This window comes from Delphinus delphis, chromosome 17 (assembly GCF_949987515.2).
Source record: "Delphinus delphis chromosome 17, mDelDel1.2, whole genome shotgun sequence".
Classification (NCBI taxonomy): domain Eukaryota; kingdom Metazoa; phylum Chordata; class Mammalia; order Artiodactyla; family Delphinidae; genus Delphinus; species Delphinus delphis.
Genome location: NC_082699.1, coordinates 12,343,362 through 12,358,530, shown reverse-complemented (window position 1 = coordinate 12,358,530; position 15,169 = coordinate 12,343,362). Strand labels below are relative to the sequence as shown.

Sequence of the window (15,169 nt, the reverse complement as noted above, 5' to 3'; positions counted from 1 at the left end):
ACTCTCTGCTGAAACCCTTCAGTGGATTCCAATTCCTGGAGTAAAATCCAAAGCTGTCCCAAGGCTCACGCAGGCCCGCATGAGCCAGTCCCTGTGGGTCTCTCCTGTCTCCTCTTGGCCACTTAGCTGCACCCACTATATTCCCACTTCGCTGGCTTCTGTCGCCCTCCAGTGGCTAAGGTCTGTCCTGGCCTGTGACCATTCCAGAGCTCGTCATTCCTCTTGGAACATCCTCCCCACCCATTGTTTTCTCCCTTATGGAAACAGTTCTTTTCTCTTTTATCAATTTTCACAATTTATTAGGGTTTATTAGTTTTGTGTCTATTTTTCCCACTCTTCTCCATGTGTATTCTGTTTACCACTGTGGAGCCAACAACATTCAACTTTTGTTGAATTAGCTAAGAAACGTTTTTACTAAGCTTCCGGTCCTGTTAAGTATCATTATCAATTTTGAAATTTAGTTTTGGAATATTGGAAAAAGGGAATATGGTAAATATTATCCAAAAAGTTAACTTAGGGACTTCCCTGGTGGTCCGGTAGTTAAGACTCCACGTGTCCAATGCAAGGGGCGTGGGTTCAATCCCTGGTTGGAGAACCCACATGCCACACGGCGCGGCCAAAATAATTAAAAAAAAAAAAAAAAGGTTAACTTAAACTTCAGAGGAATTAGGGTTGAGGGACCAGGGGGAATTTAAGAGGAAAAATATCAGAGTATAGCAAGTGGTGAGTAGGCTGCATAGCAATACCTTACACAGGGGAGATGTTGATGCCAGTGTGATTCCAGTTGTGTTTGAATTCATGAACTTCCATTTCCCTGGGACACCGTTTCCACTCAGCCAGTGCCCTAACTTCCATCCTAGGTCTCTGCTGTGCAGTGAAGCACAGCCCTCACTAATGGGAGGGATCGGGGGATGGGATCCAGACAACTGACCAGAATCTCTCACTTCCATGTCAAGGAGCAAAAGTTGGTAGAATACATGCAAAGATACACAGCTTTATACTCCTAGGGAACTTTTAACACACTTCTCTAAAAATTGAAAGCTCATACATATATAATTTGAATAAGACAGTTAAAAAATATGAGCTAGAGGGGCAAGATAGGGGTAGGGGATTCAGAGGTACAAACTACTATGTATAAATAAGCTACAAGGAAATAGTGTACACCACAGGGGATATAGCCAATATTTTATAATAACTTTAAATGGAGTATAATCTATAAAAATATTGAATCACTATGATATACACCTGAAACTAATATAATGTTGTAAATCAACTATACTTCAATAATAAAACAAATATGAGCTAGTGGACTATATATATAACTGTACAACCATATGATTATTTTTAAAATTGAACACTTCCTGTTGCTTATGATGTGCCAGGCACTGTTGTAAGTCCGTGTATAGCTATTGGCTCATTTAAAGAATTAAAGAGTATACATTCTTTCCCAGGTTATATGGAACATTTGTAAAAGTGATCAAGTACTAGATTACAAAACAAGTCTCAACAAATGACCAAAAGTCAGTATCTACAGATCTAATCATTATGCAGTAAAAGGACAAAAACATGTGAGACAGCAGGTTCCCTGACAAAGGCAAGGGAAGGCAGGGAGGTGAGGGAGGGGATCATTGAGGAGGGGGAGTTTAGCTCTACCTACACGTTTTATTTGAGAAAAAGCAGGGAAGGAAGGAAAGAGAGGGAGGGAGGGAAATTTACCTTAAATGGCTCAGAAAAAAAAAAATCTGCCTATGTAATATAGAGAGATGGGGACAAGCAAAGACGGTGCAATATTAACACCTGGAAAACTGTGAAGGGTGTACGGGAATTCTTTGTAACATTCTTCCAGTTTTTCTAAACGTCTGAAAGAAGTCAAACTTTTAAAAAGTTATAGCAATCTCAGTTTATGGGTAAATGAGTGACACATTATCTTCCTTACATAAGTTCATAATTAAAAGATAAAAAGAAAACATTTAAATCAAGCACAGCAAATCGCTTATAGGAGGAACCCCTCATGTCAGAAGAGAGGAGGCCATCCTTCACCCACAGAAGGCTGCCTTTGAGCCAATGAAACACAGTGCTCTCGGGGACTCTGTAAGCAGAGGGGCCCAGAGGTTGGTCCCCACTCTCCTCTGGAGCTGGTGGCCCCGTGCAGGGAACGATCTAGCTGACTCTTCGGCCCTGACCCTGCATCCCACTTATCTACAGTTGGCGGGTTTTCTCTATGACAGGATAAATAAATTAATAAACATTAAAACACACCTAAAATCCGTCTACCCATGACTTAGTTTCTGTGCATGTATGCCAACGTTGTTCAGCTGGCATTTATACGATGCTGCTGTAAACAAAGCACTGTACTTTATACAGTAGAAAAGTATAAAAATAAATACAAGACTTGGCAAATGCTCGCCCCCAAAACCACAATCTAACAGCGGAAGGAAAGGCACGAGTGCCTGTGTGTGCCAGAGGTTACAGGGTCCACTTTCGTTTTTGCTGGCTCATTTCATTTTCATACCAATTCTGTGAAGTAGATTTCATTATTCCTATTTTATAGATGCGGAAGCCTAGAGAAGTTATTAACTAGCCCCAAATTGCACAACTACTAAGTGACAAAACCAGTTTACCTCAGGTCTGTCCGACTGCAAAGTCCATGCTCTTTCTACATCACTAAGTTTATAAAAGTCACAAAAACATAAATACTGTAAGATTTCATTTATTCAAACTCTCTTGGGGATGAGTCATGCTGGATAGATGACTAAGTGAAAGGGTATCCTCTAGGACAAAGAGCATTGTTCAAAACCTTCCAAGGCTAGAGTAGAATACTCCAGAAGCCTCTGGGGAAGAGGCTTTTTCTCCCTGTGTTTCTTCGCCCTCTTGGGCTTTTGGCATTTGAAGCCCAGCACACCTGGTGTCTAACTGACAAGGTTCTTTCTGAAAGCTCCAGCAAAGATCACTTTTGCCTTTTTGCTCCCTCAAAGTACAAATGAGATAAACCGATAATTTGGGAATAATTTTAGTACACATTAAGGGAAAACAAAACAAGAAGTATTTACAGAAACTACAAGCATAAAAATAGTTGGATTTCCAACACAGTTTTCTGATACCAGATCGGGCCCCCATCCAGTCCTGAAAGTGACAACACTGCACCTTGGTCCTAAAGGGAGGTACACTGAAGTCTGTTTCTTATCTCATTACTCAGCATTTTGCTATCTCCCGGCCAGCTGGCTCTCAGTATTTATCTTGTCCTCTAATGATTCATTCTACATATGGAAATATGTAACCTCCCTGAATTTTAGATTCCTCATCTATATAAAGTGGGAATAAGAAAATATCTAACTCGGGCTTCCCTGGTGGCGCAGTGGTTGAGAATCTGCCTGCCAATGCAGGGGACAAGGGTTCGAGCCCTGGTCTGGGAGGATCCCACATGCCCCAGAACAACTAGGCCCGTGAGCCACAACTACTGAGCCTGCCCGTCTGGAGCCTGTGCTCTGCAACAAGAGAGGCCGCGACAGTGAGAGGCCCGCACACCACGATGAAGAGTGGCCCCCGTTCGCCGCAACTAGAGAAAGCCCTCACACAGAAACGAAGACCCAACACAGCCAGAAATAAATAAATTAATTTTAAAAAGAAGATGAAAAAAAAAATCTAACTCATAGAGCTCAAATGGGGAGATCACATAGGTATAATGGCACATAGTAAGCTCTATTATTTTTCTTTTCTTCCATCCCTGCACATATGCTGCATCATCATCACCATCCTTACAGTAATTATAGCTAATGGTTGAGCACTTACTATGTCCCTGGCACTGTTCTAAGTACTTGACATGCACTGACTAATTTAATCCATACCACAATCTTATGAGGTACAATAGGTACAATGACCACCTTCATTTTAGGAAGACACTGAGGCACTAAGAGGTCAAACAAGTTGCCCAAGTTCAAAAGCTGGGGCTCAATCTAGCCAGTCAGGCTCCAGAGCCAGTGCTTCTATCGCCACGCTACACCACATACACAGTGGACCCTGCTGTGCTGAAAGTTAGCCATTTAGACCGACGTGGATCCCTCCACTCAGTTTGCCTTTCTGGTCCGTCTTCATCCCCAACCAGAGGATATATATAAGCTGACACTAGAGCAAGAAGAGGTAGAAATGAGGAAACGTTAAAAAAAGGGCCTACGAGTGTGTCCAATCATAGACAGAGATACCATTTATGATTAAAGGAGCAGCTACTTCATAGTCTTCAATATTGTTTGAATTCTTAGAGCAGGCATTTAATACTTCCAAAATCAATAAGGAACATGTATAAAGGTAGATTCATTTAGGGGAAAAAAATTACCAAGGATAAGTAACTTCCAAAGTTAGGGAGAAGGGATTGCATACAGGAGGGAGTTTTTTGGTTTGTTGTTTATTTTAAGGTCAGTTAAACTGCATTAAAACAATAACTTATCAGTAAATAGTGAATATTTTCCCCTAACATTAGGATAGTGATTAAGAATGAGGGTTAAGGGCTTCCCTGGTGGTGCAGTGGTTGAGAATGCCTGCCAATGCAGGGGACACGGGTTCGAGCCCTGGTCTGGGAGGATCCCACATGCCGTGGAGCAACTAGGCCCGTGAGCCACAATTACCGAGCCTGCGCGTCTGGAGCCTGTGCTCCGCAACAAGAGAGGCCGCGATAGTGAGAGGCCCGCGCACCGCGATGAAGAGTGGCCCCCGCTTGCCACAACTAGAGAAAGCCCTCGCACAGAAACGAAGACCCAACACAGACAAATAAATAAATACATAAATAAAGCAAACTGTCAACAAGTAAAAATAAACACTATAAAAAAAAAAAAAGAATGAGGGTTACGAGCAGACATGGACTGAATTCCAGCAACACTACTTTACTAGCTGTTCGAACTTCTGTGTTTTCTTATCTATAAATGGGAATAATGATACCTATCCTCTCGGGATACTGTTAGGCTTAAGTAAGACAGTAATAATTAAGGTGCTTGGTACAGTGCCAGATGCATCATGAGTACTCAAAATATTTTCCTTTTTACAACATCACAGTAATGGCTGAAGAGTATCCTATGGCTGTGCCAGGATTCATTTAACCAGTCCCACATTGTTAAACATTTGGATCATTTTCAATATTATCAATAATAGAAACAATAGAAAAATTTCCTATACAGTTCTGGTTATTTATTTAGTCTTAAATCCTATAAGTGATTTGATGGATCAAAGAATATCAACCTTGTAAACTTGTGACACACATTATCAAATTATTGATCAATATATAGTTTTACCAAGTGAATCTCTATGTTGAAGGTGATCTAGTCAACTCTTGCCAATAGTAGACATTATTTTAAAGAAATACACTAATATGCAGGCCCCCAAAATAACATGTTGTTATTTTACTTATTTATTAGACATTTTAATTTCTTCCTTTGTTATATTACAAAGCTCTTAGCCTCTAAATTAATTTAAAGTATGAGATTGGCAGGAAAATAGAAAAATAATTGGAATGGGTAAAAAAATTTAACATAGCATACTACAGACATGGCATTTCAAGTCATTTATGAGGAGAATTTTTCCAATGGTTTTCAAAGTACTCCCTGGAGCCTCCCCTGTAGGGAGGGTGAGAATGGGGGTAGGGAGTGTTGCCAGGTTGCAATAACTCTCATCCTTCCGCATTTGAACCAAATTTTAACTGTTTTACATATTGAACTTATTGGTAAGTCGATCTGAAGGGTTCTGGACCTGAAAACAAAATCAAAAACACATTTAATGCAAGGTTTGGGGACAACTGGTATTCTGCAATATAAAATAAAGAGATAAATTAAAAAGTTGAATCTCTCCCTCACATCACATATAAAAATACACATTAGCTGGATTAAAACATTAAATGGAAAAAACCTCCATATACTACCAGAAAATATGGGCAAACAATAAACTGTTTTTCAAGCACACTCATAAAAGTAGATCATAATGAGGGGCGCTATTTGCCTGTGTTGGTTTTTCCTAAAGTGTGTGCCTCTGACACAGATTCAAAATGGTTCTGTAGCCAAAGAAGTGTGGAAATGCTACATTGTCAATAGTAAGGCCAAGGGGTGCCTTAGGTCATTACCTCTATCAGCATGCCCAAACCAACCCCAAAATATATACTCTAAGTAAAACCAAAAAAAAAAGGAATAAATAAATAAAACAGCGTGCAAAGAAAACAAATGTAACCTAGGACCTTGTGCTGCCAGCACTCTGGTCACTAAGCCCTTCCTCTCCCTAGACATTCCAGAGCTGTCACCGCTGCTCTCTGGAAAGAGTCACGTTGGCATCAGGATAGAAAGGCTCTGAGAAGTCCTACGGCAGGAAAAGAAAACTTAGTTTACTCAATATTTCCTAAACTTATTTGACTGTAGAACCTTTTCCTCAACGATACCTATTAATATCCATAGAATTTGTGGAGCACACCTTAGCAAATGCCAGGCTATATGAAAATTAATCTTCGAATGGGAAAATGCTGGCTGAGGCATCCTTGTCAAGGATATACTGTCCATTTATCACTCTCCTATGTTGTGATTTGCTGACATCTAATGCCGATGCTTTAATTTAGTACACACACATAATTTCTTCAGTATACTGCTGCCCACTGATGTAAAACGCCCCCCTTGCAGACTGCCTTGGATTTAATTTCTTGTATGTCATCATTACGATGTATTTATATCTTGGAATACTATGAATTTACATACATGATTCACAGGGCTAAAAAAGTATGCTGGCTTATACTTTTGCTCTACTCTTGCCTATTAAAATATCTTATGAAACTATACATATGAAAAATGTGTCAAGTACTTCTTGCTCTGACTTTTTGTGTCATATTCATGGAAGGAATGAATGAGACTGTGTTGAGGGCATAGAGCTAGAAGGTTCAGAGACAGGGGTCAGGCTGTTCTACAAAAACTCAAAATTGCTACTGCAATGAAGATACAAATGTTTCTTTTAGTAAATTCTTGAACTTTCTTTTACCCTTCAGGTTCTAAATTGAGGGAAAAGAAAAAGAAAAGGCAATGCTAATATAACCGCAGTGATAAGCATTCTCCTGCTCCAAGGACAGCCATTTAAAATTAACGTAAATTTAAATTGTAAAATGTTTGGTTTGTGAGTATTAAGATTCAACTTCTGATCTACATTAAATGTATCTCTGTATGTTTAATAATGTCAGTGCAAATGATACCTGTTTGCACAAAGTATTAATAACTTCCAAGATTTTTGCTTCTAGTTCAAGATAATCAGATCTCATATGTTCATAAAAATTCTGGTGCTACAAAATCCTGGAATGTCAATTTTAATTGAGGATCAATTGATAACTCTGTAAAGCAGCTTATTCACTGTAAGATGGGGTTATTATTTTTGAGTACTTGAAATCTGAATTAAATAGTATCTAATCTAATTATTGATGGGAACCAAAAACCAATTCCTCACTGTGGCTTTACTAGTTCACTTACAGCTACTAAGTTGTTGTGAATATATGTATGTGTATGTGTGTTTTGTGCAATTTCCGCTTCTAACTGGAATGTGGCATTGACAGTTAAAGTGCTGGTTCTTTAGAGTTTGGCATGTCTAGGCTACTGTGTGAAGTGAAATCTTTATTCATACATTGTGTCATGATGTCCTTTGGCTTTCATCTGATCCAAACAAAATCCTAAACTCAATGTGAAATCAGCACTAAAAAGTTTATGTGTTAAGGTGCTCATTTGGAAAATCATTAATAATAGTACCTTGCTTTAGATTAGTATCAGAATGATAATTTTTTTTTTAATCTTGTAGAGAATTTGTGGATTTTCTATGAACATACGCTTGGATCTCAGGCTGAGAAACTGCCATGGACGATAGCCATTCATTCATTCAACAGTATTTATTGAGGCTACTGTGTGCCTGGCACAGGGAGTCCAACAATCAACAAACTGCCTGCCCTTATGAACAGCCTTACAGTCTAATGGGGAAGGAGGACAATAGACAAGTAATTATATAATTTCAGATAGTGATTCGTGCTGTAAAGAAAGTGAGGAGGATAAGGGAATGGAGAGTGAAAAGGACAGGAGTGCTGTTTTAGAGAGGTTGGCAGGAATGGCATCTTGTTGGAGCTGACATCTGAGCAGATACCTAAATGAATATTTTCCGGGAAGGTTTTCCAAGTAGAAGAAGAGCAAGTGCAAAAGCCTTGAGACAGGCATGTACTTGGAGGGTCTGAGGACCAATAAGGTGGCTAGTGTGACTGAAACGTAAGTCAGGGAAATAATGTCAGAGAAGCAGCCAGGGGCCAGATCACACGGGGTCCAGGGGCCAGACGACACGGGGTCCAAGGGCCTGATCACACAGGGTCCAGGGTCCAGACCACACGGGGTCCAGGGGCCAGATCACGCAGGGTCCTATAATTTTGTAGTAATGACTTTGGTGGTTGTTAGGGAAAAAAATGGGATGGATTGCAGAAGGCATGCTTTAGATAGAAAAGAACGGGAATTCCTGTCTCTGAAAAATTTTTTTTTCCTTTTAAAATCAAGTTTATTGAGGTATAATTTACATACAACAAATGTGCTCATTTTAAGAGGACGGTCAGATGAGTTTTGGCAAATGTATATATCCCTGTCACCATCACCAGAATCAAGATAAAGAATATTCCCATCAGCCTCAAAAGTTCCCTTGTTCCCTTTTGCAGACAGTGCTCACCCCCTGATCCTCACCAGAGCCAGGAACTCACTGGAATTGGGGACTAATTTTTTTTTTTTTTTTGTGGTACGCGGGCCTCTCACTGTTGTGGCTTCTCCCGTTGCGAAGCACAGGCTCTGGACGCGCAGGCCCAGCGGCCATGGCTCACGGGCCCAGCCGCTCCGCGGCATGTGGGATCCTCCTGGACCGGGGCATGAACCCGTGTGCCTGCATCAGCAGGCAGACTCTCAACCACTACGCCACCAGGGAAGCCCTAGGGACTCATTTTTAATGTGGGCTGTAAGGACCTAGATCTGTGCTGCCTGATATGGTAGCCACTAGCCAAATGTGGCTACTTTAATTGAATTTAAATCAAATTAAATGAACAATTCAGTCCCTCAGTTGCACTAGCCATATTTCAAGGGCCTAATAGCCACACGTGGCTAGTGGCTACCATATTGGACAGGACGGTCATGGGACTTTTCCATCGCTGCAGACAGTTTTATTGGGCAATGCTGAGATGTCACCCTGGCGGAATGTGACCTTCACCACACGGAGGTAGGCCAAGCGGTCTGAAAACTGAGTAAGCCATACACGTCACAACACCCAGCTTTATGTTACTATCTGTGTTTATTACCTTTATCACCAAGTAATTAATAAAGCCATGCTTGGGCCAGGGTGTTTAAGGAGAATGGTATGATGATGGCAACAGTAACTATGGAGTTGTTCATTGCATAGAAATTCTTTCTCCATTACTAAGTTTCAAGGATGTCCTATTTTTATTAAGGACATGCCTTTATAACTCATAAGGCACAATCTTGTTTTGAGTAAAATTAAACCTCAAATTCATAGTCTTACTAAATCTGTGTGTGTGTGTGTGTGTGTGTGTGTGTGTGTGTGTGTGTGTGTGTGTTTTGGAAGGGGGGATTCTAAAGCAAATACGCTGAAATGGAAACATTTGTTAAAACTAGTAGTGGTTTTTATATTATTTTTCTGTACACTCTTGAACGCCTGAAATATTTTTTAAAAGTAGGCTTTCATTTTAAATGTTGGACAAGAATATTTAATGTTATCAAGATTGTTCATGATGTGATTAAAGAATACAGGTTAAGGACTTCCCTTGTGGTCCACTGGCTAAGACTCTGCGCCCCCAATGCAGGGGGCCCAAGTTCAATCCCTGGTCAGGGAACTAGATCCCACATGTCACAACTAAGACCCGGTGCAGCCAAATAAATAAATAAAATATTAAAAACAAAAAAGAATACAGGTTAAAAACAGTATGCGCAGTAGTATAGCATAACGGTCAGAATAGCCTAAGAGTCAGTATAGCATAATAGTTACATGTACTCTGGAGCCAGACTACTTGGTTTTAATCTTAATTATGTCACTTATTAGCAATGACACATTGAGTAAGTTACTTAACTTCTCTGCATCTCAGTTTCCTTATCTGTAAAATAAAAATGATAAGAATAGTACCTGGCTCATAAAGATATTACAAGGATTAAGTAAATATATGTAAGGGTCCTGGTGTACAGTAGATGCTCAGTAAGTGGTAACAGCTGTTATGATAAGGCTGAGGCTGAGGATGATACAATTTTGGTTTCTTAAAAAAGGATACTACACCCCCCACTTTTTGTTTTAGAAAAAAGAACTTGAACAGTCCATCAAAAATGTTAACAACTGTAACCTCTAATTGATAACAGACTTATTTTAATTTTCTTCTTTTTTACTTATAGACATTCTACGTCAAGTAATTCTTTTTGTACTTAAAACAACAGAAACACAGAAACAAAATCTTGGCTTTAAGCCCTTCCCCAAAAGTGCCCTACAGCCTGGTAAGCAGTGATTTTCAAAGTGTGATCTTTGGACCAGTAGCATCAGCAGAACCAGACAACTTGCTAGAAATGCAAATTCTCAAGGTCCACCCCAGATGTACTCATTCTGGAGTGGAGCCCAGCAATCTGTTTTAGCTTTATATTCGATTCTGATGCTCACTAAAGTTTGAGAACTACTGTGCTAAGGCATGACGTGTAGCTCTGTACTTGACCTCTCTCACCTTTATATAGTGATAAATACTGCCAATCATTCTTCCTCAAATACTCTGCAACTCTTGTTCGCAGTGTCCTCTTTCCACCCTTGGACATAACTTCTTCGTGAGCCTTTTGAGAGCTATTGCTCCTATCCTCAGTTACTGCCTGGCAATAGAAAATGCAAATGCCTTCTGGAGCCAGGCAGGTAATTTGTCTCAAGGGGGCCTGGTGTACGACCTTAAAGAGTGAAGTGCTGGCCACTGCCCAAAGATGTTCACAATTTTTTGAAAAGTTAAACTGCTGCTGGCCAAACAAAACCACACCTAAGCCAAGTTTGGCTACTGGCCACCATTTACACTCACTTCTTGGCTAATTCTCTCTCAAATCACTAAGCAGCTATGATGTAGTGGCAAGAGTGAGTGCTGAACATGGAAGAAAACCTTGATTTGAAGCCCAGCTCTGCTACTTGCTAGCAGGGTGTTAATAATGATAATAATGTTAATCTCTCAGAGTTAAATTTTCTCATCTGTATAATAAGGACAATACTACCTATCTCACAGGATTGTTTTAAAGATTAAGATAATATACTTAAAACACCTGCCATATAATAAGTCCTCAATAAATTTTTCATAGCTTTTGTGGTATTTAGTTTCTTGTATTGTTTTGATTATATGCTTTATTCTACTTATACTTATGAACAACTTAGTTTAGCCTATTTATTCTATTAGACTCTAGGCTCCTTTGGGACAGGGATGGCCTTCTGCATCCCTTTAAGTTCCTACAATACCTACTTCAGTAATTAAGTCCCTCTCACATCCACCTCAAGCTTCAACAAAAGCCTGTGATTGTCTGGGGTAGGGATCTGGAGTGACAGAGTCAAGTCTCAGTAGAGATGTACATTTCATATGAGAAAGTAAGTGGCTTGCTTCTAACAATCCCCAAAGTTATGCTTCCCTTCTTTTTCCAACATAAAAGAGAAAAAACGATGATGGTTACTCTGTTAAGTGGAGGCCTTTTGCTTTTCACAGTTACCACGTTTGTTAAAAGCAATACAGGATGTTCAGAAGTGCCATACTAGAAATTATGAAGAAAACGGGTTTCAGTTTTAACTTAATTTTGACAATTCAGATACAAGTGATGCTGTGTAGGTATCAGAAGAGCTAACATTAGGTGCCCAGCTCATTCTTCCCACCTGGAATAGTGAGGCAAGAACAAGAGCTATTATTTATCCCACAAAGAAGGTTATTAGGCAATAAATATCATGGGATTTGGGGAAGAGGAAGGAAGCATGTGTATCTCACATAAGCAGGTTAGAGGCTTTCTGCACTCCTATGGTTTTATAAGAAACAATGTCATATTTTGTCCTAACAAAATTTTCTTTTTCTTACTTTATAGGTACCCAGGCCTAAGTGCCTGTAAAGAATTAATTTCACATATTGAATTTGGTTAATATCATTTTAACATATAATAATATGGTTAACATATTATTTATGTTAGCTTTCTTACCTTCTGAACTTTGTATCTACAGACTCATTAAATAAATGACTTTCAGGTTAAATGATCTACTTTCAGAACTGTTTGAAAACTTACCTCCTCTACCTCCCCCCATTAACTATGCTTTGTACCAGGGTATTTCTATATTTTTCCGTCAAAAGTATAATCCTTAAAAGTAGGACAACTATAGTAACAAATGGGTTTAGGTATCAAATTTAGTTTGGGAAGAATGTTTCTAACTAATCTAGGTTCCATATGGGTAAAGGAACACTGGACCAGTCAAATGGATTGTGCTTGAGAAGCCAGGGAAAGGCTACCCATTTCTTCAGTAGGGTAGGAAGTAGTTATTCTGTGAAGGCACAATTCAGAATGAAATATTCAGACGCAATTTTAAAAATCGATTTCACTGTTCGCATGTATCATCAATAAGGAAAATTTTGCTTGGTGGTATTGACATGAAAGTACATGACAGTGTTAGAACTGCACACTTGCTGTTATCTTTCCTGTGCTCTGAGGCTTTCATCATGAGAAAAATACAATTTCACTGCAGGTTTAAATTCTCAGTCATAGTAGAAAATAATTTCCACTTAAAGGGCATATCTAATTTCTCAACTTATAAAGAATTAAAAATCAGTTCCAAGACCACTTGTGTAGTTTACCACCAAACTACTGTCAGAATAGAAATAAATAAAATTTCCTGCATGAATTAATTCTTTAAGAAAACTTTATTGAAAATTATTCCCTTCAAGATAAATAACATTACCTATCTTGTACAGAGGTAACATTATTTTTGCAGGGGCCAGGTAGAATTGGGCAAGAAAATAATTAACATTTAAAGGATTTCCCGGGACTTCTGTGGTGGTCCAGTGGCTGGGACTGCACTCTTCCACTGCAGAGGGTGTGGGTTTGATCCCCGGTCGGGGAACTAGGATCCCGCATGCCCCACTGCGCGGCCAAAAAACTTAACTTGCTCGTTCACATTATGTAAATGTTGTTGTTCTTATTATTCATGTGATGACTGGTGTGTGAATAGCAAGTGTGGTGCTTGCAGGGAAAGAAAAATAAACCTTTAAAAAAAATAAAGGATTTCTCTTTGAAACATATTTCTTTAGAAGAAAATTGTAGACAATAATTAGGTGAAAGGCAGTACTAATAGTATCTTTTAGGAATGTCTAGTCTACAGACGATTCATTTCAAAGTATCAAATTCTATTTACTCAAAAAACTTAACAAAGTAAACAGTAGACTTGGCAGCTACAGAAAACTGGAATGGCCTCATGGACTGCACTGATGTATCTATTTTGTGCCAAATGTTTCAGAAATTTTGAGGCAGTTCACTTATCTAAGGTTTCAGAAAGCAAGAGTTTCCAGAATTATAAGTGAAAGGAGCTGACTGTACAATACTAAAATAATACTAGCTTTCAATTAACATATGAATGTGTTTTGCGTGAAGAGGCAGTTGCCTAGCACACAAGAAATAAAGTTCTGTGGCCTCCTTAAGGGTAAACATCCTTACAGCCCCTTGAGTCACTACGGGGAGATCCTGAGGCCTAACAAAAGGTCTGTGCTTAACAGCTCCTTTTTTCTCTTGTAGGAAGTAGTATAAAAAGCACTCCGGGGCTGCCCTGGTGGCCGAGGCTTCCCTGGTGGCGCAGTGGTTGAAAATCTGCCTGCTAATGCAGGGGACAAGGGTTCGAGCCCTGGTCTGGGAGGATCCCACATGCCCCCGAGCAACTAGGCCCGTGAGCCACAACTACTGAGCCTGCGCGTCTGGAGCAGGTGCTCCGCAACAAGAGAGGCCGCGACAGTGAGAGGCCCGCGCGCTGCGATGAAGAGTGGCTCCCGCTTGCCACAACTAGAGAAAGCCCTCGCACAGAAACGAAGACCCAACACAGCAAAAATAAATTAATTAATTAATAAACTCCTACCCCCAACATCATCTTAAAAAAAAAAAAAAAGCACTCTGTGTCTGAGAGATCCTGGTGATTTGACCTTGGACAAATAACTTAATTACTTCTAGTTTGTTTCCATAACTGTAAATGGAGCCAACAATACCTGGTAAAGATATTACAGTTGTGAGGATGAGATGATATATGTGATCATGTTTTGTAAACTATAAAGCAAGAGTAACCAGAAATTAGTTACTATTTTATATAATACTGTCCTAAAATTTCCTGCCTATGTCCCTGTCTGTAAAATGGGTACAGATCTAGGTCCAAAAGCCTGTGAACTTGAGCAAGTCATTTCCTTTCTGGACGTGTGTTTCCTAGCAAGGTTATTATTACATTATGAAGATCAAATGATATCGTGTATGTAAATGCTGTGACAGGCATATATCAAGAACGCAATAAATGATAGCTGTTATTACTCTCTGAGGGTAGGATTGTAAGGATCAAACAATATTATATCTACTTAAAAGGCTTTGAATATATATTTAAATTCTGTACACATCCAAGGTATTGTTATTTGTACTGTAAACTGCAAAGACGTACATGGAACGAGGAAACAAATGGCGCCTCAATGACTACCAGTAGGGGGGTAGGAAAGGCAGAAAGGGGGCTCAGGAGCCTCGGCGGCTTGTAATAGCGGTGGGAATGAGAAGAGAGGAGTGTGACAGAAGGAAAAAAAAGAAAAAACTTAAAAAAATACTCTGAGAATCAATTCACTATTCTCCCCCTTTTTCTCTTATGACCTCCAGCCTAGATTAGACCATTTCATTCAACTTCCCATCCCGCCATGTCGCTGGACATTTATTTACTGTACCTTCTTCACTGAGAGCCTTTCATTCCCCTCCCCTTCTAGGAGTCGTGAACTTCAGAACCTCTGCCTCCGACAACCATTCCCTTTAACTCTGATATTAACCAAGCTTCCCTATATTCTTCCCTCCGCCTAAGGGGGAAGTGAGTCTGGTCGCACCGCAGGGCATCCTAGGAAATGTGGTCTCTCATACTCATTTTGCTTGGGCCCCAG

At 39.7% G+C, this 15,169-nt stretch overlaps 2 protein-coding genes across 2 annotated transcripts in view; one reads left to right on the top strand and one right to left on the bottom strand.

The window, feature by feature from the left end:
• Positions 1–13,940, top strand: part of LOC132413049 (uncharacterized) — a 37,139-nt gene extending 23,199 nt beyond the window's left edge. Inside the window, exon 4 of the mRNA XM_059994731.1 lies at positions 13,794–13,940. Coding sequence (XP_059850714.1) covers positions 13,794–13,800 — 7 coding nt within the window. The 3' untranslated portion in view covers positions 13,801–13,940. The remainder of the gene's footprint in view (positions 1–13,793) is intronic.
• SGK3 (serum/glucocorticoid regulated kinase family member 3) overlaps positions 1–15,037 on the bottom strand; it is a 147,530-nt gene extending 132,493 nt beyond the window's left edge. Inside the window, exon 1 of the mRNA XM_059994729.1 lies at positions 14,963–15,037. The gene's annotated coding sequence lies outside the window, so the exon portion shown is untranslated. The remainder of the gene's footprint in view (positions 1–14,962) is intronic.
• Between the last annotated feature and the right edge of the window lie 132 nt (positions 15,038–15,169).